The following is a 26,161-nucleotide window of genomic DNA, read 5'->3' as shown; positions in this document are numbered from 1 at the left end:
ACCGCTTTCTCCTGACTCTTCCGACTAAACACACGTTTCGGACATCGTATGTGATGATGAGACGAACACCAGCCCCGGGCGTTCAGCCACAGCACCGTCATCCGCTTATCTGGTTTCTCTGCGTCCTCTTGATGTAACAGGATCAGCTCCTTCTGGGCGCGGACCCCAATGTTTTCAAGCTGCTTCTCGACCTGAAGGTAACAAGATGATAATAATCTTTAAAAAAATATTTTAGGAGTTATCATTCAAATAGATATTTACCATGAACCAAGTTACGTTTCCAACTACAGTGGAACCTCCCTTAGCGGACACCTCTATTAGGTACACCCTCTCTATTAAGGACACTAGTTTTGGTCCCAAATTGGTTGTTTCCGTTTAATTTGACCTCTCTTATCAGGACACCTCTCTATTAAGGACAGCACTCATCAGTCCCGAGGGTGTCCTTAATAGAGAGGTTCTGCTGTATAAATATAGAGTTGAGAGCTGAGCGGCAACTAATAAACATTATCAGGGGGATTGTAAGGTAAGTAGGAGGAAACCAGAGACCCGGAGGAAACCTACGCTGTCAAAAAGAGTCGCCCTCTATCACATGAGTGTACCGGGACCGACCAGGAATCGAACCGGGGACCTCAGAGGTGACAGGTGCTGATGTTTCCACTGTGCCACTCCAACAGCCCGAGTGGTCCCCATCTGCCCGGCCCACGATCAGGATGCAATCAGCCTGGCGTATACACTGCTGGGTCCAAGCCATCATCTTCATATCACACTGATACAGCACTAGCTACACTTACATTTCCAACTGAGTGATCCCCGTCTGCCCGGCCCACGATCAGGATGCAATCAGCCTGGCGTATACACTGCTGGGTCCAAGCTGTCATCTTCATATCACACTGATACAGCACTAGCTACACTTACATTTCCAACCGAGTGGTCCCCATCTGCCCGGCTCACGATCAGGATGCAATCAGCCTGGCGTATAAACTGCTGGGTCCAAGCGGTCATCTTCATATCACATTGATACAGCACTAGCTACACTTACATTTCCAACTGAGTGATCCCCGTCTGCCCGGCCCACGATCAGGATGCAATCAGCCTGGCGTATACACTGCTGGGTCCAAGCGGTCATCTTCATATCACACTGATACAGCACTAACTACACTTACATTTCCAACTGAGTGGTCCCCGTCTGCCCGGCCCACGATCAGGTGGTCCCCGTCTGCCCGGCCCACGATCAGGATGCAATCAGCCTGGCGTATACACTGCTGGGTCCAAGCGGTCATCTTCATATCACACTGATACAGCACGAGCTACACTTACATTTCCAACTGAGTGGTCCCCGTCTGCCCGGCCCACGATCAGGATGCAATCAGCCTGGCGTATACACTGCTGGGTCCAAGCGGTCATCTTCATATCACATTGATACAGCACTAGCTACACTTACATTTCCAACTGAGTGGTCCCCGTCTGCCCGGCCCACGATCAGGATGCAATCAGCCTGGCGTATACACTGCTGGGTCCAAGCGGTCATCTTCATATCACACTGATACAGCACTAGCTACACTTACATTTCCAACTGAGTGGTCCCCGTCTGCCCGGCCCACGATCAGGATGCAATCAGCCTGGCGTATACACTGCTGGGTCCAAGCGGTCATCTTCATATCACACTGATACAGCACCATCCTGTGAAGATCCTCCTGCTGGCCGAGCCAACTTGATAGGCGGTATTCGTTCACACTGGGAAGAAAAAAAACAAAAGTTGAAAAGTTGGAGGCTGGGAAAAACATTGAGAAAAAAACGCAACTTACTCAAATTGAAATACACACCCTGTTGAATCAGTTTGGGGCAAACATGACACAGAAAAATTTCTACTCTGATGCATCAACACCATTAAATTCTGACAGCAGTGCAGAACATAGTCTACTTTCATGAACAATACCGAATACCGCAAACTGGGAAAAACGTACTTTTCTAGAGCAGCTGGCCCCAGTCTCTTCTGAATAATCTCACTTGTTAGTCTCAGCGTTGGACCTGAATAGATATTAGAAAATGATATCAAAATCAATTGTCTAATTGGCACTGAGAGGAAAGCCCTTTGCTTAGCACTTTCGAACCAACTCGATTACGAAAATTTCCAAGGCATGCGTAAATCATTCTCCGTGAGAAGTCGTCTTTGAAAGGCAAATCAATGGATTATTTTTTTCACAGACAGGTCACTCTCGACGTGGATCATAAAAGCCAAAACAATGGATTTTTTTTTCACAGACAGGTCACTCCCGACGTGGATCATAAAAGCCATGTGCTTGGGTGACCTTGACAGAAATTACAATCAGAATTTGGAAACTGAAATCTCGACACAGTCTCGAGCAACTCCTTTGTTAGGCCAGGTGACAAGTCCACACACATCAAAGAAATAACAAACAGTGAGCACACCACAGATGGATCTTGTGACGGTGTTAATTTCAGCGGTGTAAACCAGTAATTATGGTTCGAGACGAAGGAGTTTCAGCGAGTATCATAAACGGATCCTGCGGCGGTGTTCAGTGGTTCGGGTTACTGATCACGGCGACTACCTAAGCTTTTTACAGAGGGCGCTTTAGTACACATGCACATGCTGCTGTTTACAAAGCTGAAAAGGAACCAGGCAATTAGACCTTCACGTGAATAAAGGCCCGATTCTACTAAGACTTTTCCGCAACATAAACTATGCTCTGTTCAAGAGTGGTTATTTTGTCGTGTACATGAATAAAGGCCCGATTCCACTAAGACTTTTCCGCCCTGCCCAAGTGGTGATTTTTATTTTGTTGATGACCAAATTTCTTTCAGTTTTTCCAACCAAAAAATCTTTTTTTTGCAATTTTTATTTGTGCAAATCTGAGTTATTTGTGCAAATCTACGTTAGTTGCAAAAAGAAAATGCCCAGAACGATTTGGTGTTTTTTTTATTAAACTGATACTGGAAGCGTACTAAAACCCTTCTGTAAAGATAAAACTTTTCAAAGAAGAGGGGATTTAAAAGCAGCTAAATATCATTACCAAAGTAATTTGACAGTAGATGCTACCTTTGCCTCAACTTAAAAGAACAAGATATACAAGAAAATGACCTCTGAATACTAGGGGAGCCACCTATTAAACAGAAGAGGAACTATCATGTACATGCTGGCTCTGTACATTGGGCTGTACATGATATTTCCTCTTCTATGCAGAAGGGCACATTTTCTCATATACATTTTGGGCCCTATATTTAAAGGAGATAAACTCTACATCCAACTACATGTAAAATACAACCCCTGAAGTTCAGCAGTATTAGAAATGTCCAAACACCAGAAATATATCCTCAACTATCAGGTTTCAGTCAAAAGATTTTCCGAAGTTCTTGATGAGACACATCACATCACTAAAATGGCATTTGAAGAGTTTCACCGCAAAAAAAGATATATCTGGTTCGGCCATTTTGAACAAATGGCTTCATTTTTCAGAACTTAACACCTTCCCTGCCAGAGGCTTTTCTTATATAAGACGCCGCGGGCCAGAGAATTGACCAATTTCACCGTTTTTCATCTGTATGAAAAATATATTTTGAATAAAGCTACATACATGAAACTTGGAGTCTTTGTAGCTCTTGCTCTACTCTTCCTCATACAACAGTCTTTGAGTGATACCCTGCAAAGCATTTGTTCATGCAGAGGGGGGTGTTACACTCCCGACAGCGATATCTGGTGTCCCGGGCTGCGATGTTGAAGGAGTCGCCATTGTTCTGTTTCTAGGAAACAGCCTGGTTTGTTAGACATCAACTAATTGGCGAATCTTCAGCTAGAAACCGACTACAAGCGCCCGGGAACATTCGTGAACGGAAACAAAACGTAGTACAAGGCGCGAATTTCAAATTTTCGAAAATGATGTTTTGAAACGTCATTTGGCAGGGTGCTCCAAAATGCAGATGACGTTCAAAAACGTCATTTGGCAGGGAAGGTGTTAACTGAATATGTATTGGAAAATTTTGGAATTTTTTTATCATAAAAGTTTACCGCTGCCAAATCTTTGAAGATAATTTAGGATGTAGATTAATCACTAATGCAAGTATCAATTCGTTTCTTGTAACCCCCCCCTCCTCCTCCTCAAGGGTAGTTAAGCTATCACCACTAATCTTTGCCGATGCTTGAGTAGTATTTATTTTTCCTTTAGTGAAAATTTGGCGAAGCTGGAAAGAATAAGGATGCTAATGTGTCGATGTCTTGTCGAACATACAGCCTTACCCAGTAAAATTAGTCCGGTTACTTTATATGATGGTGACAACTGATATATTGTTGATGGTGATGTCTTGACGAAAGAAAAAGTAGCATTGGTGAAAAAAGGGTGATGCTTGAGCCTTAAGATGTCGTTATAGGGTGATAAGGTGTCGTACCCTTGAGGAGGGGGGGTACAAGACACGAATTGATACTTGCATAAAGGTTTACAAGCAGGTGCAGATCATTTAGAAAAATATTTTGATCAATTTCATCATTACCACTCATTGTCGATTTCAAACTGGGCATACATATCCCAGTGTCTACCCCGACTGTTTTGAACGCATTGTGCCGACGCCTTAAAAACAGCGCCACCTTTTAATATGACTTTTAAAATGGGATAATACATTGCCATATAGTAACTTTTCATTGGAAACTCTGATGGAATGAGGAACCTGCAGAACTAAATATCCAGACGGCAGCACCAGTAGTAAAAGGTACTCTTCCAGTGCATTTTCCATCAAAATTAAGTTTTGTTTATTTTTCCCTAAAACTCATCAAAATAGAATTAAGGACCAATAAAACAACATTTTCGGTGCTATTTCCCCATGTAGAGTAATTAAGGGATGAAATATTCAATAATCGTTGACCCGGGAAATGGCTTCCTCGTTACAACCATGGTCCACTTGCCTGCAGGGCCCCCTATTGGCAGGTTTGGTCATGAAGATTCCTTATCATACTGTTCCCCCAGTTATTAAAATGGCTCGGCTTAACTCGTCGGCCATGGAGGATATGGCCTAGTCGTTGTCACATTGGCCCCAGAGCTCAAAGTACAGCACACAGCATGGGTGGCCCAGGAGATACCATGCAGACATCAGAGTGATAATGAAGAAAATTGATCAATTTTTCTCTCAAAATGACAGACTCACAATTTATCATACTCATTTTGCCACTGCCTCCAACTGGAAAAAAAGCATAAAGATGGGAATGGTATCAAAATGTAGCTTATAACCTTAGCTATATGAATGTGTGGATAACTCCGGGCTAAATACGGGCCAAGTCTATACTTGACTGATGTGACAAGTGACTACCTAGTTTTCTTCTTCCTCTAGTGTTCGCTCTGCACTTGGAGGTGATTTTCTCCAGGGAGTATTCCTCCTCCAAGGCGGGACGAGCGTTTTTTACGTGCCACTATGGTTAGGTGCCAATTGGGTTTATTGGCCTTGCGACTCCGTCTTTGGCCAGAGGTACACTCCACGCGCAGACTACTCATGTTTCTCACCTGGTGGGGTCTTCTGCTTGCCCTGGCATAGACACCAGATACAAGGAACCTCGGTTTTTCCCTCTTTTGAAGGACTGTGAAGAGCCAGGAATACAATCCTCAATTCTCCCCGGGATCAAACCCGGCCCCTATTGCGTGGAAGCCAGCAGTGTTAACCACTAGGCATGAACCTCCTCCAGGAGAAGACTGTCCCCAGGATCTAACCCGGGCCCTATTGGGTGGTAGCCAGCAGTGTTAACCACTAGGCATGAACCTCCTCCAGGAGAAGACTGTCCCCAGGATCTAACCCGGGCCCTATTGCGTGGAAGCCAGCAGTGTCAACTGCTAGGCTATGGCATTCCTCCCTGCATAATTTGAACCGCTGGCGAAAACGATGCCAACCACTCAAAATATGCATCACTCAAGATTAAAACTTTTCAAGGTTTCTCGCAAAATATTACAGAGAAATGAATGCCGTTTATTTTCCACATGTGAATAGTTACCTATTCCATTGAGCGCAAATTGTAGCTCCAAGGTGAAGTTGTTTAAAGGCACGTCATCCGAGGCTGGTAGGACGGCCACTGTCGCCAGGTTGGCAACTGTCGATCTGGAATCTTTTTCTGTAAAACAGTAAGGGAACACGTCTATCAGTCAGTTTACTCAGATTATCATAACTCCCCTGAGCGGGGTTTTCACTAGACCCTCACAAAATTGGGTTTTCAAGGGGCCCACATCATTTCCAAAGGGTCCCTCGATGAAGTTCTGAAAGAGATTTCCAATTTCTAAGTGTCCTCTTTTCAATTTGAAGAGTAAATGGACACGTTTCAGGGGTAAACGCAAGCCCTGCCTCGAGTTGAAATGTGGCAGCCCATGAGGCGGGGCACTAGAAGACACCTCTACCCTTCGGCATACAAGCAGCTCAAGCACGAGCCAAGGGGTGTGTCCCGATGGGACAGACCAGGTAGGCCTGAAACTGGATGAGACATGTGGATAAAAAGAAAAAAGCTGTCCCTTGATCTAAGCAAGTGGCAGCCATTCCAGGTGACACTTGAGGATTACAGGTGAGGAACACATTAGCAAAAACAAACGAACTTATTTCAGCATAACACAGCTCGAAACAGTTCATCACACACTTAGCGTCCCCGCCACCCCAACCTTGCCACAAAAATACAATAGACCTATCCAATATCTTTTAAAAACAATTGTTTTTGTATTTCCTCAAAAATTCAAGGTTTTTAGTACCTACCTCTTAAGGGTAATCTATTGTTCTCTTGCAATGTCCCAAGAATTCTCTTCCCCAGCAGATGGATGAGGCGTGTCACAACCTGGGGGTATTTGTGTTTTATCATGTTTAGGAGTTCCGAAGGAATCTTCGCCAGCTCGGTGTCCCTGCGAAAGAGATAGGAGGTTCATCACGCATCTGAACTGACAAAAACACTCACAATATTATGTAAACAAGTTGTAATGGTTGCCAGTATGGTCTCTTGTAAAGTCCCTTGAATTCTCTTCCCAAGCAGACGGACAAGTTTTGTCGCAACCTGGGGGTGTTTACACTTGATCATGCTGAGAAGTTTTGACCGAATTTTACCCGAGTTTTACATACCTGACAGCTAGCACAGTCGTCGCTCTCTCCGTCTGTGTAAGCACCTCGACAATACCGATTAGTTCGCCTCGACCGTACTCTCCGACTAGTTCCTTCTTGCCGTCGGACCGCTTCACGATATTCCTCAACCGTCCGTTCAAGATGATGTAGATGCAGTCAGACACATCACCTTGTCTGGAAGTTAAAAAGACACGTGTCAAGTGTACAGATACATCACCTTGTCTTGAAGTTAAAAAGACACGTGTACTTTATAACTCGTAGGACAAATCTTGGATTTTCATTACGAAAAAGATGTAAGTTCTTATATAGCGCTTTTATACTGTACAAACTGTCTTCGTCTCCTTCAGCGTTTGCCACTACAGTTAGGCACCAATTGGGTTTATTGACCTAGTGACGCCGTCTATAGCCAGAGGTAGAGTCCACGCAGGCTACTCATGTTTCTCACTAGGTGGGGTCTTCTGCTTGCCCTGGCATAGACAACAGATGCAGGGAACTTCAGTTTTACACCTCATTCGAATGACTGTGCCAGGAATTTGAGTTCGCACGCCGCTTCTTCCAGAAATACAATCCTGGGTTCTTCTATACCTCTATTCATTGCGTGTTAGCCAGATGTCCTTTAAGACCAAGATTAAAATCACTCGATTATGAGGCTCTGAAATTTCATTCGTTAAGCCAGCAACACTTATAAAGCACACTGTCACCATCGCGTGGCCATGCCAGTCGTAGCCTCCTTACCTGTACAGGGGTCTTCCTGCTTCGATTTGCATCCAGTCCAAGGCAAAATCAATCTGACGCACGAACGGGGACATCCGATTAACAATCGTATGAGAGGTGTTCAGGACAACCTTGGGTTGGACGCGTATTATGCTGAAGGTAAGGACACAATTCATGTAAGTTATGCTGAAAGGCTGCAAGTCACTGGCCAGGGTGAGTCTATATTCGTGTTGCTTACATTGCATTCAATGGCCAGGGTAAGTCTATATTCGTGTTGCTTACATTGCATTCAATGCCCAGGGTGAGTCTATATTCGTGTTGCTTACATTGCATTCAATGCCCAGGGTGAGTCTATATTCGTGTTGCTTACATTGCATTCAATGCCCAGGGTGAGTTTATATTCGTGTTGCTTACATTGCATTCAATGCCCAGGGTGAGTTTATATTCGTGTTGCTTACATTGCATTCAATGCCCAGGGTGAGTTTATATTCGTGTTCCTTACATTGCATTCAATGCCCAGGGTGAGTTTATATTCGTGTTGCTTACATTGAATTCAATGCCCAGGGTGAGTCTATATTCATGTTCCTTACATTGCATTCAATGCCCAGGGTGAGTTTATATTTGTGTTGCTTACATTGCATTCAATGGCCAGGGTAAGTCTATATTCGTGTTGCTTACATTGCATTCAATGGCCAGGGTAAGTCTATATTCGTGTTGCTTACATTGCATTCAATGCCCAGGGTAAGTCTATATTTGTGTAAGGGTAAGGTAAGACCTTGTTGGTTGTTGTCTAAATTGTCCATATTGGTCTTCTCTATCATCACATTCAATGTCGCTAATATCATCCAAGTTTTGTTTCGGGAATTCGATAGTTTGAGCCTGTGCACACGTCAACAAGATCTTTATGAAGCAGATGAACCGCTTCAGATTTTAAAAACATTTTCGTATGTTTGGGGTAAAATTGACAGCCGACTCACCTATAGAAGTCTTTTTTAGTGATGACTACACACTTAGACTCCGTTTTGGACCGGATTGTGAAGAATGAGGGCTCACCAGTCAGGACAGCAAGACCTCCGACCAGCTCACCAGGGGTCGCCAAGAAAAGCGAGATCTGGAATAGAAAGAGGCCATCGAAATCCAATTTCACGTCAGCGGTTTACTGTTGCACTTGGAGTCTGACTTGCCTTAACAGTACTACACCACCCATTATCGTGTAACAGAGGTAAAACAACAAGGTCTGACAGTGAATTGAACCCAAGACCTCTGGCCATCACTCTACGGACTAAGCTAAAGGGAATTTCCTCTAGCCTGGGCTAGAAGGAGCGATACCCAACTACAAAATATTCACTCTACTCCTGAATATTCCATATCAGTTCTTCACATCTTCGAAACCTACCTCTTTCTCCTGATGGCCGACCACCTGCTGAGCACACTGGAGGTTACCTGTCACTACAAGGTATAGGCTCGCATCCTGATCCCCTTGCCTGGTCAATATTAAGCCCAACTTACCTCTTTCTCCTGATGGCCGACCACCTGCTGAGCACACTGCACGTTACCTGTCACTACAAAGTAGAGGCTAGCATCCTGATCCCCTTGCCTGGTCAATATTAAGCCAAACTCACCTCTTTCTCCTGATGGCCGACCACCTGCTGAGTACACGGCAGGTTACCTGTCACCACTAAGTAGAGGCTGGCGTCCTGATCCCCTTGCCTGGTCAATATTAAGCCCAACCTACCTCTTTCTCCTGATGGCTGACCACCTGCTGAGCACACGGCAGGTTACCTGTCACTACAAAGTAGAGGCTGGCGTCCTGATCCCCTTGCCTGATCAATATTATGCCCAACTTACCTCTTTCTCCTGATGGCCAACCACCTGCTGAGCACACGGCAGGTTACCTGTCACTACAAAGTAGAGGCTGGCGTCCTGATCCCCTTGCCTGGTCAATATTAAGCCCAACCTACCTCTTTCTCCTGATGGCCGACCACCTGCTGAGCACACTGGAGGTTACCTGTCACTACAAAGTAGAGGCTGGCGTCCTGATCCCCTTGCCTGATCAATATTATGCCCAACTTACCTCTTTCTCCTGATGGCCGACCACCTGCTGAGCACACTGGAGATTACCCGTCACCACAAAGTAGAGGCTGGCATCCTGATCCCCTTGCCTGGTCAATATTAAGCCCAACTTACCTCTTTCTCCTGATGGCCGACCACCTGCTGAGCACACGGCAGGTTACCTGTCACCACAAAGTAGAGGCTGGCATCCTGATCCCCTTGCCTGATCAATATTAAGCCCAACTTACCTCTTTCTCCTGATGGCCGACCACCTGCTGAGCACACGGCAGGTTACCTGTCACTACAAAGTAGAGGCTGGCCCCCTAATCCCTGTACCTGGTCAATATTACACCCAACTTACCTCTTTCTCCTGATGGCCGACCACCTGCTGAGCACATTGCAGGTTACCCATCACCACAAAGTAGAGGCTGGCGTCCTGATCCCCTTGCCTGGTCAATATTACACCCAACTTACCTCTTTCTCCTGATGGCCGACCACCTGCTGAGCACACTGCAGGTTACCTGTCACCACAAAGTAGAGGCTGGCGTCCTGATCCCCTTGCCTGGTCAATATTACACCCAACTTACCTCTTTCTCCTGATGGCCGACCACCTGCTGAGCACACTGCAGGTTACCTGTCACCACAAAGTAGAGGCTGGCGTCCTGATCCCCTTGCCTGGTCAATATTACACCCAACTTACCTCTTTCTCCTGATGGCCGACCACCTGCTGAGCACACTGCAGGTTACCTGTCACCACAAAGTAGAGGCTGGCGTCCTGATCCCCTTGCCTGGTCAATATTACACCCAACTTACCTCTTTCTCCTGATGGCCGACCACCTGCTGAGCACACTGCAGGTTACCCGTCACCACAAAGTAGAGGCTGGCGTCCTGATCCCCTTGCCTGGTCAGTATTAAGCCCAACTTACCTCTTTCTCCTGATGGCCGACCACCTGCTGAGCACACTGCAGGTTACCTGTCACCACAAAGTAGAGGCTGGCGTCCTGATCCCCTTGCCTGGTCAATATTACACCCAACCTACCTCTTTCTCCTGATGGCCGACCACCTGCTGAGCACACGGCAGGTTACCTGTCACCACAAAGTAGAGGCTGGCCCCCTAATCCCTGTACCTGGTCAATATTACACCCAACTTACCTCTTTCTCCTGATGGCCGACCACCTGCTGAGCACATTGCAGGTTACCCATCACCACAAAGTAGAGGCTGGCGTCCTGATCCCCTTGCCTGGTCATTATTACACCCAACTTACCTCTTTCTCCTGATGGCCGACCACCTGCTGAGCACACTGCAGGTTACCTGTCACCACAAAGTAGAGGCTGGCGTCCTGATCCCCTTGCCTGGTCAATATTACACCCAACTTACCTCTTTCTCCTGATGGCCGACCACCTGCTGAGCACACTGCAGGTTACCTGTCACCACAAAGTAGAGGCTGGCGTCCTGATCCCCTTGCCTGGTCAATATTACACCCAACTTACCTCTTTCTCCTGATGGCCGACCACCTGCTGAGCACACTGCAGGTTACCTGTCACCACAAAGTAGAGGCTGGCGTCCTGATCCCCTTGCCTGGTCAATATTACACCCAACTTACCTCTTTCTCCTGATGGCCGACCACCTGCTGAGCACACTGCAGGTTACCCGTCACCACAAAGTAGAGGCTGGCGTCCTGATCCCCTTGCCTGGTCAGTATTAAGCCCAACTTACCTCTTTCTCCTGATGGCCGACCACCTGCTGAGCACACTGCAGGTTACCTGTCACCACAAAGTAGAGGCTGGCGTCCTGATCCCCTTGCCTGGTCAATATTACACCCAACCTACCTCTTTCTCCTGATGGCCGACCACCTGCTGAGCACACTGCAGGTTACCTGTCACCACAAAGTAGAGGCTGGCGTCCTGATCCCCTTGCTTGGTCAAAATCACACCTGCTCTGAAGGACTGGAGTTTGAGCTTGTCGTCCAAAATATTCGCATCCTGGAAGGGTATTAAAATTGATAAAAGTAAGTACATTTAGGACCTCCCTTCATGATTTGTTAAACACAGATGGGGCTGGCGAACTCCTGAAATATCACTGACTTGCACTGACTTCAAACCAAATGACACCCCGTGATTGGGCCAGGAACGCGTCAGAAATATCACAAACCTGCAGGTCCAGTATGGTTAGAAGGTCAGACTTTGCTTTCCGGATAATGTCTTCGTCGGTTTCCGGGCGCTCCGGTTTCTGGTCCTCGATGTAACTGACGTCCTCCGTGATGCTGACTCGTTTTCGCTCCGTTCGAGATTTTGTCGGGCTCACATCGGACTCCAGGAATGTCTGCAAATGGAACCGACATCAGGAATTATAGGAAGACGCTTTCAAGCCTTTTCTACGAGCGACGCAGACCCATTAAGTCATGAAAGAGCTCAGATAACTGTACAGAAAATACTACCAAGTACAGTGGAACCTCCCTTCGCGGACACCTCTCTATTAAGGACAACCTCTCTATCAAGGACACTAGTTTTGGTCCCAAGTTGGTTGTTACCATTCAATTTGATCTCTCTAATCAGGACACCTCTCTATTATGGAAAGCACTTGTCAGTCCCGAGGGTGTCCTTAATAGAGAGGTTCTACTGTACAGATAGGAGGGCGCACTTGAACAGTACTCTTTGTCTTTGACATTTGCGCTATACAAATGACAATTTGATTTGATTGATTGAGGGTAACGTAAAACAATGATGTTACATATCAGAAGGGGTTAATCAGCTTCATTTCGCCGTATCAGCAAAATTGACGCCTCTCCATAAAGCAGCGTAAGGTCCGAGAGATTCCAACCTTGTAAAATCACTCCCAGCAGAACCAGCCTTCCCCTAAACTTGTTATCACATTCAGCAATAAACCAACTATGGCAGTACCAACCACAGGAATATCTAGTACATGTACTAGTAGAACCTTCACGGACTTAAAAGAGCTCTACAATTCATAGGGATGAACGTGGTTTTTGTAGAGTCTGGCCAGATGTAGACTTGATTTTTCCAGATACACTGAATGGCTCGATGTCTCACAATAGTTGCCTGCTGCGACATAGACTTCAACTTTCGGAGATTACATGTAGCTAGCATTGGACTTCTGGCCTCCATAGACCACGACCCATTGCACTTACCTGTCGACTTGGGGGAGTGCCAATGGAAAGTGGATCGCCTTGGTCATCAAATGTCGTCAGCCTGGCTTGGCTCAGGGCTGCCTCGAAGTCTGTCGGCGCCGTCTCGCCATCGACCTCATCCGAATGTCTTGAAGGTCGTGCTGCAAAAATAAATGACGCCACAAAAAGTCACTACGAGAAAATGGTGACTGACTTGCATATACTGTATGGTATTTTGCTGCTGTAAAAAACTAAAGTTAAACGGAGACTATAGGCAGGAACCAGTAGGCCAGATTAACTAACACGAAGTTGTCAATAGGTGTCTCCACTATCTCACAGTACTGAGGAATATCTTTGTTACAAAGTCACACCAGACCTCGTTCCCTTAATGGGCCTGTTTAGTAACCTGGAGTCTACAAACTGGAGGCCCTCGGCTCCTACATGTACCTCACTCCCCTATAAAGGCCTACACCGAAATTTGTTTGCCAGCACCTCACAATGGTGGAGATTTGCCCAGATCTCACTGTGACATCAACTCGCCGCACATCACTAACAGCACGAAAATCACGACAGCCCCAAAATTATCTTTTTCTTGCTATTTAGGATCCTCTACAATGGCAAATCTCCGCAAAAACGGACAGTGCAACACCTTGAATCGAGAATTGGAAGTTCGAATTTTGACCCACCACACTGGAAAATCTTCACGAAATGGGCACAGCATTGCCTCCTAGGACATACTTCAAGATGGAGGATCTATCTGTTGCTTGATCCAGATTATGAAGGATTGTTAGACAATTCTGTGCAAATTTGAGAGTCATATTGTAATTATAAATTTGTTGAGAACATTGTGCACAGAACACAAGTGCATGAACCCTAGTTACGTACAAATTCTAAACGACTTCATGACTTAAGACGATTTACCATGTGCATGTGTATGAATTAATATAACCGATCAAAACATTACTTTGTGAAATAAAAGTTACCGATATGAGTTTAATAAGTGTTATCAATGTGAGCTCAAAGCACAAGTACTTGATGAGATGGAATAATAATTAGGGACTGTTTTTAAACATTATCTTGTGTAATAAATGTTACCGATATGAGTTAATATGAGTTATCAATGTGATCTCAAAGCACAAGTACTTGATGAGATGGAATAATAATTAGGGACTGTTTTTAAACATTATCTTGTGTAATAAATGTTACCGATATGAGTTAATATGAGTTATCAATGCGGACTCAAAGCACAAGTACTTGATGAGATGGAATAATAAATAGGAACTGTTTTTTTTGTTTTCTCGCCTTGTAAAACTTAAAATACCAAAAAAAATATTCAGTGTGGAAAAATCAAAAGAAATTTTATAATCTGCCAAGATGAAACTGTGAAAATTTCTCTACAAATTTTCATGAATCTCTAAAATATTAAAGAAGGGTGAAAATTCGGTGGTCTACACTACCAAAGGTTGGACAACTCAATCGTAAGAAAAAACCCTGAGAAGCGAATGGTGGCATAGCACTCTACTAGCAGACACCATTTACTACATTGCCATTAAAGCCACACATCATAAATTAACACAAGCTATCTAAAACGACACATCAGGACATGCACAACAGTTTGCATGAAGTTTGGAGAAATTGTTGATATAATCGTGGTGGGAGCAAAATTGGCTGCAAAACTGCTTCATGCAGCAGACAGTTTACCCTGCAGTATCTTTGTTCCTATCTTGGCGCAATAAAACCTTACTTCCTGAAAGTCTTTGACACATTTTCCAATTTTGTTTCAACTCTTTTGATAGTAGATAGTCACATTGTTCTTTTAGCACACACAGGGTCAGACATGGGTGTACCCGATACTGAACAGTCCTTTAGTCACACTGATAGCAGGATGCTTATCACGTCATCGCCAGTGTCATAATATCAAGATATCGGGGACATCATAGCAGCAGTAACCACAAGAGATAGGAACTCAAAACTAAAAGCCAAAAAAAATCTACGTAGGCCTTTTAAAACTGAACGAAAATTGTACAGAGTCCAGCAAATTTTCAACAGTTTTTTAAATTTTTGACACTTCTAAGATGAATGAATAAATGACGAACATATGATGACAAAAGTGATCAGTTATAATCAACATCTAGTAGTACGGGAGACAAAATCGTTAAGCTAGCCGTGTAGTGTTCTCCACACAGTTATGGCAGTAACTGTTAATTATTTGCCCTGGTTATGTGTGAACTGCGATATCCAGATATTATCACAGGCATTTATTTTCACAATTTGAAGTCAAATCCTGAAAATAAATGCGCAAAACTATCCACCTATTACAGTAGAACCTGTCAGCGGACACCTCTCTATTAAGGACACCCTCTCTGACAAGGACACTGGTTTTGTTTTCAAAGTTATCTCTATAATTGGGACACCTCTCTAGGACAGCACTGGTCAGTCCTAAGGGTGTCCTTGATAGAGAGGTTCCACTGTAGTTTATGATTAGAAATCCATCAATTGGTGGAAAAGTCTGACAAATTTGTTTTTCCAAACATTTTGCTGGTAACAAATTTTATAGTTTACAGTCAGCCGATTAGGTGCAGAAAACACTGTTCTGTTGAGAAAAAATATTCTGACGTCCGCTTACCTATGACGGCATCAGATACATACGATTGGCGACGAAAGTAACGCCCCCTACGTGGTGAAGCTGAAATTCATTAGGTTAGTATAGAAATTCGAATAATGAATAGCCTCGTGTACCAGTAAAGCTTTCTTCTGGGAAACCGGTACACCACGAGTTACTTTAAGTTCACAGAAGCATCGACACCATTTTTGTGACGGTAAGTTTATCTTTTCTATGATTTCAAAAGCAGAGGTTTGGCAAATTTCTGCAGCAAGCAGGAAAGTGATATGAAAGCAAGCAGGGGAGCAAGTGAAAGGTCAGAAGAGGTTTTTTTCCTACTCTCACAGCAGGCTTTCGTCTGGAGAAAAAAATACACTCAAAATTGTGTGAATGCATTTGTGACTCGCTCTACCAAAACTAGGCGCTTGTCGCATCTGAACTCGACAGGTTGATACGGACTTGTTGTTCATTTCCCTATTGTAGACCTTTTGTGAAATCTATTACAAACTGATTTGGTCACATTTCACAAAAGGTCTACAATAGGGAAATGAACAACAAGTCCGTATCAACCTGTCAAGTTCAGATGCGACAAGCGCCTAGTTTTGGTAGAGCGGGTCACATTTTAGGAATGATCAAAGGCCTGCTAAGGGAGGATGCTTTTTTCTTTCCGACTCCGTCATTTAACCATCCATGATGTTTGAACCAGGCCGACACTAAAACAACATAAACTCTGCAACCAAATCTTCAAAGCAAAATAATACAGAACTTCAGCTATTTCACTGAAAAAAAATCACATACTAAAGTCCATCTTGCCAAAGAAATTAACAATGCGACAAGGCGAATGTTTTTTTGCTTACTTGTTATGCTGTTGCTGTCTGAGCCCCGTCTTGTGGTCAGACGGCTGGGGATTGTAATGGGTCTAGACGCCTCCGCGCTACCGGATTGGCTGCTAACTGAAAATGGATGTTAAGAAATGTTTTAGCAAAAAACAAGACGGTTGTCTTAGTCTTCGTCTCGTTTTGTGGTGAAGCGGCTTGGGGCGGGAATGGGTCAGGACTTTTTTCTGCCAACTCGTAGCAAAGGCATTAATCACACCATATTTCACAAGCAGTAACACGCGCCATTTATCACCATGCTGATCCCGGGACCTAAGCCAGTCACACCGATGCAGCAAACCTGCTCCTGACAGGTTCATCTAGACTCTATCCACCTACCAGACTCCTCGTCATAATTCACGACCCGTATGACTCTGTCTCCGTCGGAACTACTACTAGACTTGGCTTCTTTCATCACCTTGCCGATCCTTGGACCGAGCCCGGCTCCACTGACACTCGCAGACCTCTCAACTTGATTACTCTGCAAAACGTCAAAAAGTTAACTGGGTTGAGATTGCAACGCCCAAATTTTGTCCACCGGACAGGGGTCTCATACCCTCTTGGTTTACACTGCTCACCGCCTACCAAGCAATGGGGCCCAGTTAGATCATGGGGATAACCAGGATTGTATTTCTGGATGAAGGCGTGGTTTTCAATAAGGAACTAAAATTCTTGGCTCTTCACAGCCCTTCGAATGATACCTTGTATCTTGTGTCTATGATAAGCTAAGGCAAGCAAAAGACCCTATTAAGTGGGAAACATGAGCAGCTTGCCGAATGCGTGGAGACTCTGTCTGGCAGAAGATGGAATCACTAGGCCAATGAATCCAACTGGGACCTAAACGTAGTGGCACCTTAAAACACTCATCCCGCGCTGGAGGAGGATAACTCCCATGGAGAATGATACCTCCAATTGCAAAGCAAATGCTGATGAAGAAGAAGAAGTCCACTGTATGCATGAGCCACGATATTTTCCAAATTTACCCATGATTTCTCTGCAATGTTACCCGCACAATATCTGGCGCCTCTGTGGTCTAGTTTAAGACTTTTTTATTTCATACCGTCAAACCAGTCGCGGCAGGTTGAGAATGTCCTTTGCCTCGTCCCATTCCCTAGTTATAAGATTCTTGGCGAGCAGCCAAGAGGCCTGTGGTCGGAACCCCAAAGTTGGCCTACTCACGCTTCTGATCAACTCCGAACTGAGACCGAGATAGTTGTGTAGTGCCATGAACGTGACCCTCTGAAGCCGCACCATGATGACCTGAACCACGCGGACTAGACTCTCCGGGTAGTTGTCAAAGATTTTTATGAAGGCGTCAGCAGGTAACCTGAAAGGGAAACACGAGATATCAACTCAAAATTACTTCTTCTGGGTACAGAATATTTGAGACACATGGAGTCGGCTGTCCTAGAGAGTTCCACCACAGAGCTTTGTGGTCAGGGTGCCGTCCTTTGGCCAGTATTCCTCTCCATTCTTCATTAGGGAGCAGGTCTGAAGCCACAGAGCCCCAGAGCTTTGTGGTCAGGGTGGTGTCCTATGGCCAGTATTCCTCTCCATTCTTCATAAGGGAGCAGGTCTAAAGCCACAGAGCCCCAGACCTTTGTGGTCAGGGTGGTGTCCTATGGCCAGTATTCCTCTCTATTCTTCATCAGGGAGCAGGTCTGAAGCCACAGAGCCCCAGAGCTTTGTGGTCAGGGTGGTGTCCCACGGCCGGTATGTCTCTCTATTCTTCATGAGGGAGCAGGTCTGAAGCCACAGAGCCCCAGAGGTAGTGTCCTATGGCCGGTGTTCCTCTCTATTCTTCATAAGGGAGCAGGAATTTAAACCAGTCCGACACCTTTACCACTAGACATTGCCAACCCCTCTATATACATCACTTCAGTAGTTTTGACCTTACCTCAGAACTGTCGAATCCACCATTGCTACTGCCGATACGGTTTTGTAGGTAGCCAAGTGACCCTAGAAAAAGAAGATGACAAAATCAGACATGATAATATATCTATTATAAGAATTACTTTCGCTAAGATGTGACCCGTCATAGCAAAACCAGGCGCATGTCGCACAGAAGATGAGCCTAAAATGACACCAGATATAAAGGAAGAAATCGATGTTCTCAGATTTCTCAAAAGGGAGACAACAGTGAAATGAACAACCAGTCCACCTCAACCTGTCAAGCTCTGAGCGACATGCGACCCATTTTGTCGCGGTGGGTCACATATATTTATTATAAGAATTACTTTCGCTAAAATGTACATTTTTAGAAATTCTCTCACAATAACCCAAAGAGGGGTGAACAAAAGAATGTGCCAGGCTTAACAAGCATTTTTGTTTGAAATACTCCACTCCATGGCAGTTCTACTGAAAGACCTGGGCAATAGGCGTTTTTAACAAACCACGAAACTTACTGTGATGGCGTCCAAGATACTAAGCAGACTATGCACACTGTCACCAGTCTCAACCACTTTGATCGATATCTCCGTTCCATCGGCGTCTGTCACGAAGACGTTCAGTTTCCCGCTCTGCACGACGAATATGCTATCGTCCTTGTCTCCGACCTTGAAAAGAAGGTCACCAGCCTGGACGCGCTGTGATTCGACATGGCGACACAAGTCCATGAATAGCGGTTTCTCGAAGTGACCGAACACTCTGAAACACAAGGAGGCGTTAGCAGTTAGAGAGGGAGGAAAGTGTATCTTCAAGTTTATCTCATACATTTAGCACAAGGACGTTTGTTTTGGCATATTATACGATAAATCTACAGTACCGATAAAAAAAATATTCGTTTTTACACAATCAAAACTATTCGTCAACTTGACGTTTTAAATGGTTACACCATTCTTCTTCAGCAGTGAGTCCGACCGCTAGATGTAACAGCAGACAGACTCGGATCCCACACGTGACTTAGCCTGTAGCACCCTTCGTCTCGATTCATGTTGGTGGTTTTACGATTCCAAATCGCCTCCTTCACCCATCTCGTGAATCTACAGACTAAGTCACGGGTGGGATCAGAGTCTGTCGGCTACAACTTCTGGCAGTCAGACCAACTTCTGAATTTGAAACGTCAAGTTGACGAAGAACTTTGGCTGTGTAAAAATCACTTTTTTTTCTATCGGTACAACTCACAATCAGACGAATGTTTTAGCAAATCTCCAGTAATTTGTCTCAAGAGTCGGACCTCGAACAGAAGATTACTAGCCAGTTAACCCACAATGTGTTGCGCCTTGAAAGAGTCAAGAAGAGAGCTGAACAAATGCACTCATTTTCATTTCCTCTAGCGCAAAAATGGCATCATGTTAAAAACTGTAGACGCCACAAAAAATTGTTGACCCTTTTCTCCCGTGCCTCAGCCGGTGGGTGCTCGGGGATGTACATTTCAGCTTCCTTATTTAAGTTTCATCACGCTCACCTGACACTTTTGAGCATGTAGAGAACCTCAGATGGAAGAATCGTTTCTCCCGACAGCGTGTCCAACCTCTCCGTCTCCAGGAATGACTGGGGTGGCTCCTTATTGGCCAGCTGTGGAATGGAGTCTCTCCTCATGCGCAGGAGCCTGCAAGAACAACATCCGTATTTCAGGTGAAAACTCGTCTCTGACCAAATTGCACTGTATCAACACCCCACGGTTCCAAAGCTCGAGTTTTGGCGGGAGAGCTTTCAGCACAGCGGCCGCATTGGCTTGGAACTCTCTCGGCAAAGGCCTACGCCAGGAGGACACTCTGAACAAGTTCAGAAAGGCTCTAAAAACTGAGCTTTTCAGAAAACATTTCTCACGCAACTAATGACTGTCAACTATAGTGGGGAGCGCTTTTGAACATTTTCAAATGGAAACAGCGCTTTATAAATTTAACTTTATAATAACTTTATTATTATTTGATGTAAAGTAGGACCCTGCTTTTAAGGACACCCTTCGGACTGACATATGCTGTTCGTAATAGAGAAATGTCCACATTACTGAACTGTGACCAAATGAACCAAAATCATCATCCTTATATTGCACCAGCAGACCTTTGGGTTGCCCTGTTCAAATACAAGCCAAAAACTAATTACTTCAAAGTATCAATCTCATACATAAAACTCACTACATTAAAGTTAACTTTAAAGTAATGAGTTTTTCATCATATGCACATGGTGTTAAAAATAGTTTTGTGTAATGGTGGATTCAAAGTTTAATCAATTCCTTAAACAAACATACTCTTGCACCAAAAACCAGAAAGATCTACAGTGGAACCTCCCTTAGTGGACACCTCTCTAATAGGGACATCCTCTCTATTAAGGACACCAGTTTTGGTCCCAAATTGGTTGTTTCCGTTCAATTTGACCTCTCTTATCAGGACACCTCTCTATTAAGGACAGCACTCGTCAGTCCTGAGAGTGTCCTTAATAGAGAGGTTCTACTGTATTTGTGAATGTCTTTATTTTATGCTCAGTCAATTAGCTACACCTAAAGAAATTGCATTGGAGAAGATAACATTACTCAACTTTAAAACGAGTGTTCTTTGACTTTCAGGCGGGGGAAGTGTCCAGGGAGAGCCAGTGTTTGTTTTTTGGCACTACAAATCAATCTATTAAATTTTTGAAGACAAGGCTCTGTGTTAGGAAAGCCTGTATGTGTTCAGGCTTGAATATCATCTATTTGACCATTCACCACTTGTGTTCTGCCTGCTTTGGGTTATGAAGTCCCTCATTGTCTCGAAAGATCGTCTGAAAATGAGTTTTTTACCCAAGAGAAAATGTGCGCTCTGGTGTAATGACATCTCAAAGAAGAAAGAAGACCATCCCGATGCGAGTGCTGCACGTTGAGACATTGAAGGACGTGTTGGATAGATCGTAAGACAAAAACAATTTAAGGGAACAGTACCAGTTACTGCAAGTCTTGATCTAAAGGTGCCTAGGTGCAGATGAGTCCACTATGATAGAGCTGGCTGTGCTTAAGTTGCCGTGTTCCCTCTTTGGACCTGCGACCTGTGACCTGTGTTCCCTCTTTGGACCAGTGACCTGTGACCTATGACCTGTGTTCCCTCTTTGGACCAGTGACCTGTGACCTGTGTTCCCTCTTTGGACCAGTGACCTGTTACCTATGACCTGTGTTGCTTCTTTGGACCTGTGACCTGTGACCTGTGCAAGGGTTTAGAGGTGCTGGTCATGGCTATCGCAATCACGCAATGATGAAAATATCTAGACAATACGACTACGAGTCTATTTGCACACCGGTTAAAAAAGCTGGCGGAATCTAATCTTTTATTGCATGAGAAACGCCACTGACGGAGTGATAACGAAATCGTGTGAACTATCAAAAGAAACTATAACAAAAAGTTTTCAAAATATTCACACTTTCAAAAAGGTTTTTAAGGATTTAAAATGTAACGAAATCACACAAACAACTAGATATCAAGAAAATGTTAAACTATCATCACACCAAATACTAATGTTGCGCGATATTGTATCGCCACGTCGTGTGGAGATGGTGCGTTATATCGCCACTTTTTAATGGGAATTAACGTCATGACGTAAATGACGATATAACACAGATGTGGCAATATAATATCGCGCAACGTTACAGCCTCTCACCCCTTTGAACTGCCGAAGACGCTGAAAGTTTCACAGGAAATTTTACATGAGCTATGCGGAGCAAACAGATATTTAAGCACCCAAATAAACAAGCAATTTTTATTGCTGCAACCAGCAATCGAGACCACATGTAACAAACATCCCTTGTGTGCAGTGCCATCGCAGATGCCTGCGCCAAAAATCAGCGATCACAACGACATGCACTCAAAATCAAACTCATTTAATCTGCAGACATGTGATCATTATATCGCTAATTGCAGAAATGATTGTCACAGGTCGCAGCGAAAAAAATCACTCTTTTGCAGGGCGCTATAGTCTTCTTCCTGATTTGACAATGATAATAGACAACCCAATTGTAAAACCGTTGTTAAATTCGTGAATCATGCCACCGACACTGACATGCATCTCACCTGAATGTGCGCAATTTATTCCAAAGACACTGCTTAGAAACATCACTGAAAGATTTATTTAACTGAGATGATCCAAATGACCAGTGAGCCCTTTGGGATTGACACATTTTTGATAAATGTGCTTACCTCTTCCCATCTGAGCCACCAATGACTTGTCCCAAACAGTCAGATTGATTACACATTAATATCAGGGATAATGCTGGCTTGTTTCATCGAAGCTAGGATTACAGTGGAACCTCCCTTAGCGGACACCTCTCTATTAAGGTCAACCTCTCTATTAAGGACAGTAGTTTCGGTCCCAAATTGGTTGTTTCCATTGAATTCGACCTCTCTAATCAGGACACGTCTCTATTAAGGACAGCATTTGTCAGTCAAGAGGGTGTCTTTAATAGAGAGGTTCTACTGTACTTCCAACAGGCCTCCGGGGAACAAGCAGCAAGACGGTGCCCGGTGAGAGTTCAGTGTCAAAGGACTCTTGTTTGATCTAACTATCGTTGGAGAGTTTGAATTCCTTTTTCTAGCGAAAAAAGGGCAGGACAATTTAGTCATGCAAAAAGCAGAGCAGAAGAAAATACGAAAAATTGAAACAAATTTTTTATCACTGAATGAGCACCCACCTTCTGGCGAATTTCATGACTATCTGCCTCTTCTTGACCCGACGACCGCTAGAGTCGGTGCGGTCCATTGTTTTCCTGGTGAAGGATTTGACCTGGAAGTGGGATGATCAAATGACAAATTAATTACAGTTCTGTCCATAAGTAACATTCCCTACCACTTGTAACTAAATATTCTAGGAACACACCACCTCAGGTGTGGAACCAGAGGATGGCTGAGTGAATGTAGACGACCAAATTTGTCTGAAATTCTATTTTCACAGATTTTGTGACCAAGGTTGATTTGATTCCTCAAGGTACAAACATTTAGCTGTTAACAGTAGTACAGCCCACACTACAAGCTGCTTGCTCACAAAGGCTATGAATATTGTAAGCTCAAAGTCTTAATCCTGAGCAAACCAATCCGTAATTGCATTCTATTTAGTTGCCTTCTATTTGGTATGCAGCTGGGAGCCTGACTCTGGAGAATCCCAATTCTTACCTTCCGAAGCATCTTTTTGCCATAGAAGACGATTTTGTCTCGTTTCCTGAAGCGAGGTTTCTGTGACCGTTCATTGAGCTTGGTCAGTACTGAAAATAAGAAAACAACCTTTTTCATTGCCCGTGATCTGCCTCCTTCCTACCCAACAAGCTCAACTTCAGCGAACTGAATATACGTTACGAATTTTTGGAAACTTCTCTCCACCCAGGAGTATAAGTGGGTACCAGGCCTGCCTGAGGAGTTGACCTGCGACACACCAGCATCTTTTCCAAGGGGAATTATACTCCCAAGCAGGCCTTTCAATTACGTGGAGACCTCTACACCCTGTATTTTTTTAGCCTATTTTGGGGGACATGTTTTTTTGCTTTTTAGCTTAATTTGGGGACATTTCATCGCGCCAATTTGCCTGAACAGCGACGTCATAAATCAAAGTTAGTGACTGATATCACCATGACATACACCTGAAAAATCATAATTTTAGGATAAAACTATAAAATTAGGCCATTTGGATGAGATTTGGTTATGTAAGGGGTCCAAAAATGCTTCAGGGGTAATATTATTAAAAAAAAAAAAAAAAAGGCCTAATTTGGGGACATCCTGTACGGCCTACACCATTATACGGTGTAGGAATCATGTAATTGAGAGGCCTGCCAAGTCGCTTATGCTGCTGGACCAGCATCCTTTCTGAAGCGTTCTACTCCCAAGTTGCTTTAACACTACAGAAACCGACATAATGTCTTGCATAGGTGAGGGGATCGACAGCCCAGCAAAAGCTTTGAGCTTCTAAACCATTTTGAAATTAACATGCTCTCACAACTCATATTTCTCTTCAACATCGGCAACATGTCGCAAGGTGACAAGGTCAGAACTCATTCGTCCAGACAAGAACAGCATAAGGGATAGAACCCAGAGAGACGTTTTATTTTTAACATTGTTCCCTCATCATTATACTGATTAAGTACTTTTGGCAGATATGTGGCTCATCCATCTCTTTGGCACTTTTGGTGTAATGCATATCACTTGAGGAGGAAATGTACATACCTTTAGCTTTGATCTTGCGAAGTGCAATAAATATGATGACAGCAGCTGTAACAGCACCGATGAATAGGCCAATGATGATGTTCTAGAAAAATAACAAACAAAAGAGTTAAATTAAAAACATTTTCCTGTATTTTGGCGCCAACAAGAATTCTTGACCACAATTAATAAAGACTTGAATTATCATTATATCAATGTGACTGTGAGCCAAGTCAGGAATCCATCAGTGAGTGCCAAAGTCTGTTACAAAGGGTTGTGCTAACCTTGACGCTAACCCTACTTTTTTGTAGCTTTATGCATATTTTCACTACCAATAACCAATAGACCGTATGCGAAAATAAATTTCAGTTATCTTTTCACAGGCAGCATAAGTTTACCATGACATAAAAGTCATGTTTTAAATCAGAACATCACCATAAGCATTCAAAATATCATGAACATTGAAAGGCATGGACAACTTGAAGTAAATTGCTTGAATAAGTTCGTATAGTTTTACTTTTATGCCATGGTAAACAAACGTTGCCTGTGAAAAGCGGTAAAAAGGGTCATTTCAAAATGGCCGAAATTTATTTTCGCACGGTGTCTATTACAAAGTCAAGTGTTTTTTTAATTGTTCTGACATTCCTTTCGTACTCAACTCACACATGACACACAGACACCGAGACAGAGACGCAAGAGCCTTCGCGTTAAGGCCACACTGGGCACTTGCTTCAAGGAGTGAGATTCAGGGTTTACCCAGATGAAACACCAGTAACCAAACGAGATATAACACCATTTTCACATTCAAAGTGACATTAGTCTTTCAAATTTTGTAGCAGATGGCGCTCCATATGCAAAAGTGACTGTTGACATAACAGTTAACGGGCAGATTATCACTGAAAATCAGACTGATGTATCAAAGTTCTGTTATTCAGAACATTCTTCATGTAGCTATATATAAGACCATACCCTTGTTAAGTCATAATTTGACAGCGTTTGTGAGATATTCTCTTGTATTTGTTGGAGTTTGCCAACTCCGTCAGATGCGGACTCCATTTTAGCCCATTATGCTTGTTGGCAGATCATTCTGTGGTATATATCTATGGTACGGCCTCGTTTGGGGATTTGTCGTAAGTACGTCACTGGGACTGAAGTCTATTAATAGACGGGGATGACCACGGAGGACGTGCATGGATGGTGTAAAGTAAAAGATAGTCCCTCAATTCATAGAGTCCTTGACAAATATCTTTCTCAGGACCTGTAGCATCTTGACGACCAAGGTTTTTCCATCTTATATCAAGATTTAAACCCAAAGCTGGGTTTAAAGGGAGTATAAGGCCATTAGGTCCAGGATGGCTGCAGCTGTGTAAACAATAAAGGGGGACTATGGGAGGCAGGAGCAGAGGACGGGGGGGGGTTAAATTGGCAATCATTATGTGACTAATGTGCAGTAAGGGTATTGGGTGTCAGATTCAGCACTAAATATATTCTACAAGCATGACTTCTGTGGATTCATACTAGTGATAAACCATTCAATGGGAACTCAAGTTAATGTGGTCATCTGAGGGATATGGATTCATACTGGTGATAAACCATTCAATGGGAACTCGTGGT

General features: G+C 43.9%; 1 protein-coding gene across 1 annotated transcript in view; it reads right to left on the bottom strand.

The window, feature by feature from the left end:
- The window catches only part of LOC135501727 (patatin-like phospholipase domain-containing protein 7), a 38,372-nt gene extending 12,752 nt beyond the window's left edge, over positions 1-25,620 (bottom strand). The window contains exons 1-23 of the mRNA XM_064793978.1: positions 25,517-25,620; positions 24,572-24,653; positions 23,531-23,619; positions 23,053-23,144; positions 19,864-20,007; positions 18,863-19,103; positions 18,355-18,416; positions 17,637-17,784; positions 16,797-16,938; positions 16,440-16,535; positions 15,607-15,666; positions 13,002-13,141; positions 12,005-12,175; positions 11,683-11,835; positions 11,594-11,596; positions 8,778-8,911; positions 7,822-7,953; positions 7,087-7,260; positions 6,730-6,872; positions 5,987-6,103; positions 1,965-2,028; positions 1,566-1,734; positions 3-191 (exon numbers count right to left, since the gene is read on the bottom strand). Coding sequence (XP_064650048.1) covers positions 3-191; positions 1,566-1,734; positions 1,965-2,028; positions 5,987-6,103; positions 6,730-6,872; positions 7,087-7,260; positions 7,822-7,953; positions 8,778-8,911; positions 11,594-11,596; positions 11,683-11,835; positions 12,005-12,175; positions 13,002-13,141; positions 15,607-15,666; positions 16,440-16,535; positions 16,797-16,938; positions 17,637-17,784; positions 18,355-18,416; positions 18,863-19,103; positions 19,864-20,007; positions 23,053-23,144; positions 23,531-23,619; positions 24,572-24,653; positions 25,517-25,603 — 2,832 coding nt within the window. The 5' untranslated portion in view covers positions 25,604-25,620. The remainder of the gene's footprint in view (positions 1-2; positions 192-1,565; positions 1,735-1,964; positions 2,029-5,986; positions 6,104-6,729; positions 6,873-7,086; positions 7,261-7,821; positions 7,954-8,777; positions 8,912-11,593; positions 11,597-11,682; positions 11,836-12,004; positions 12,176-13,001; positions 13,142-15,606; positions 15,667-16,439; positions 16,536-16,796; positions 16,939-17,636; positions 17,785-18,354; positions 18,417-18,862; positions 19,104-19,863; positions 20,008-23,052; positions 23,145-23,530; positions 23,620-24,571; positions 24,654-25,516) is intronic.
- Positions 25,621-26,161: the final 541 nt, after the last annotated feature.

The sequence above is a fragment of the Lineus longissimus genome, chromosome 17, assembly GCF_910592395.1.
Source record: "Lineus longissimus chromosome 17, tnLinLong1.2, whole genome shotgun sequence".
In the NCBI taxonomy this organism is placed as follows: Eukaryota; Metazoa; Nemertea; class Pilidiophora; order Heteronemertea; family Lineidae; genus Lineus; species Lineus longissimus.
Note: the sequence above shows the minus strand (reverse complement) of the source record. Positions and strands in the feature narration are given on the sequence as shown.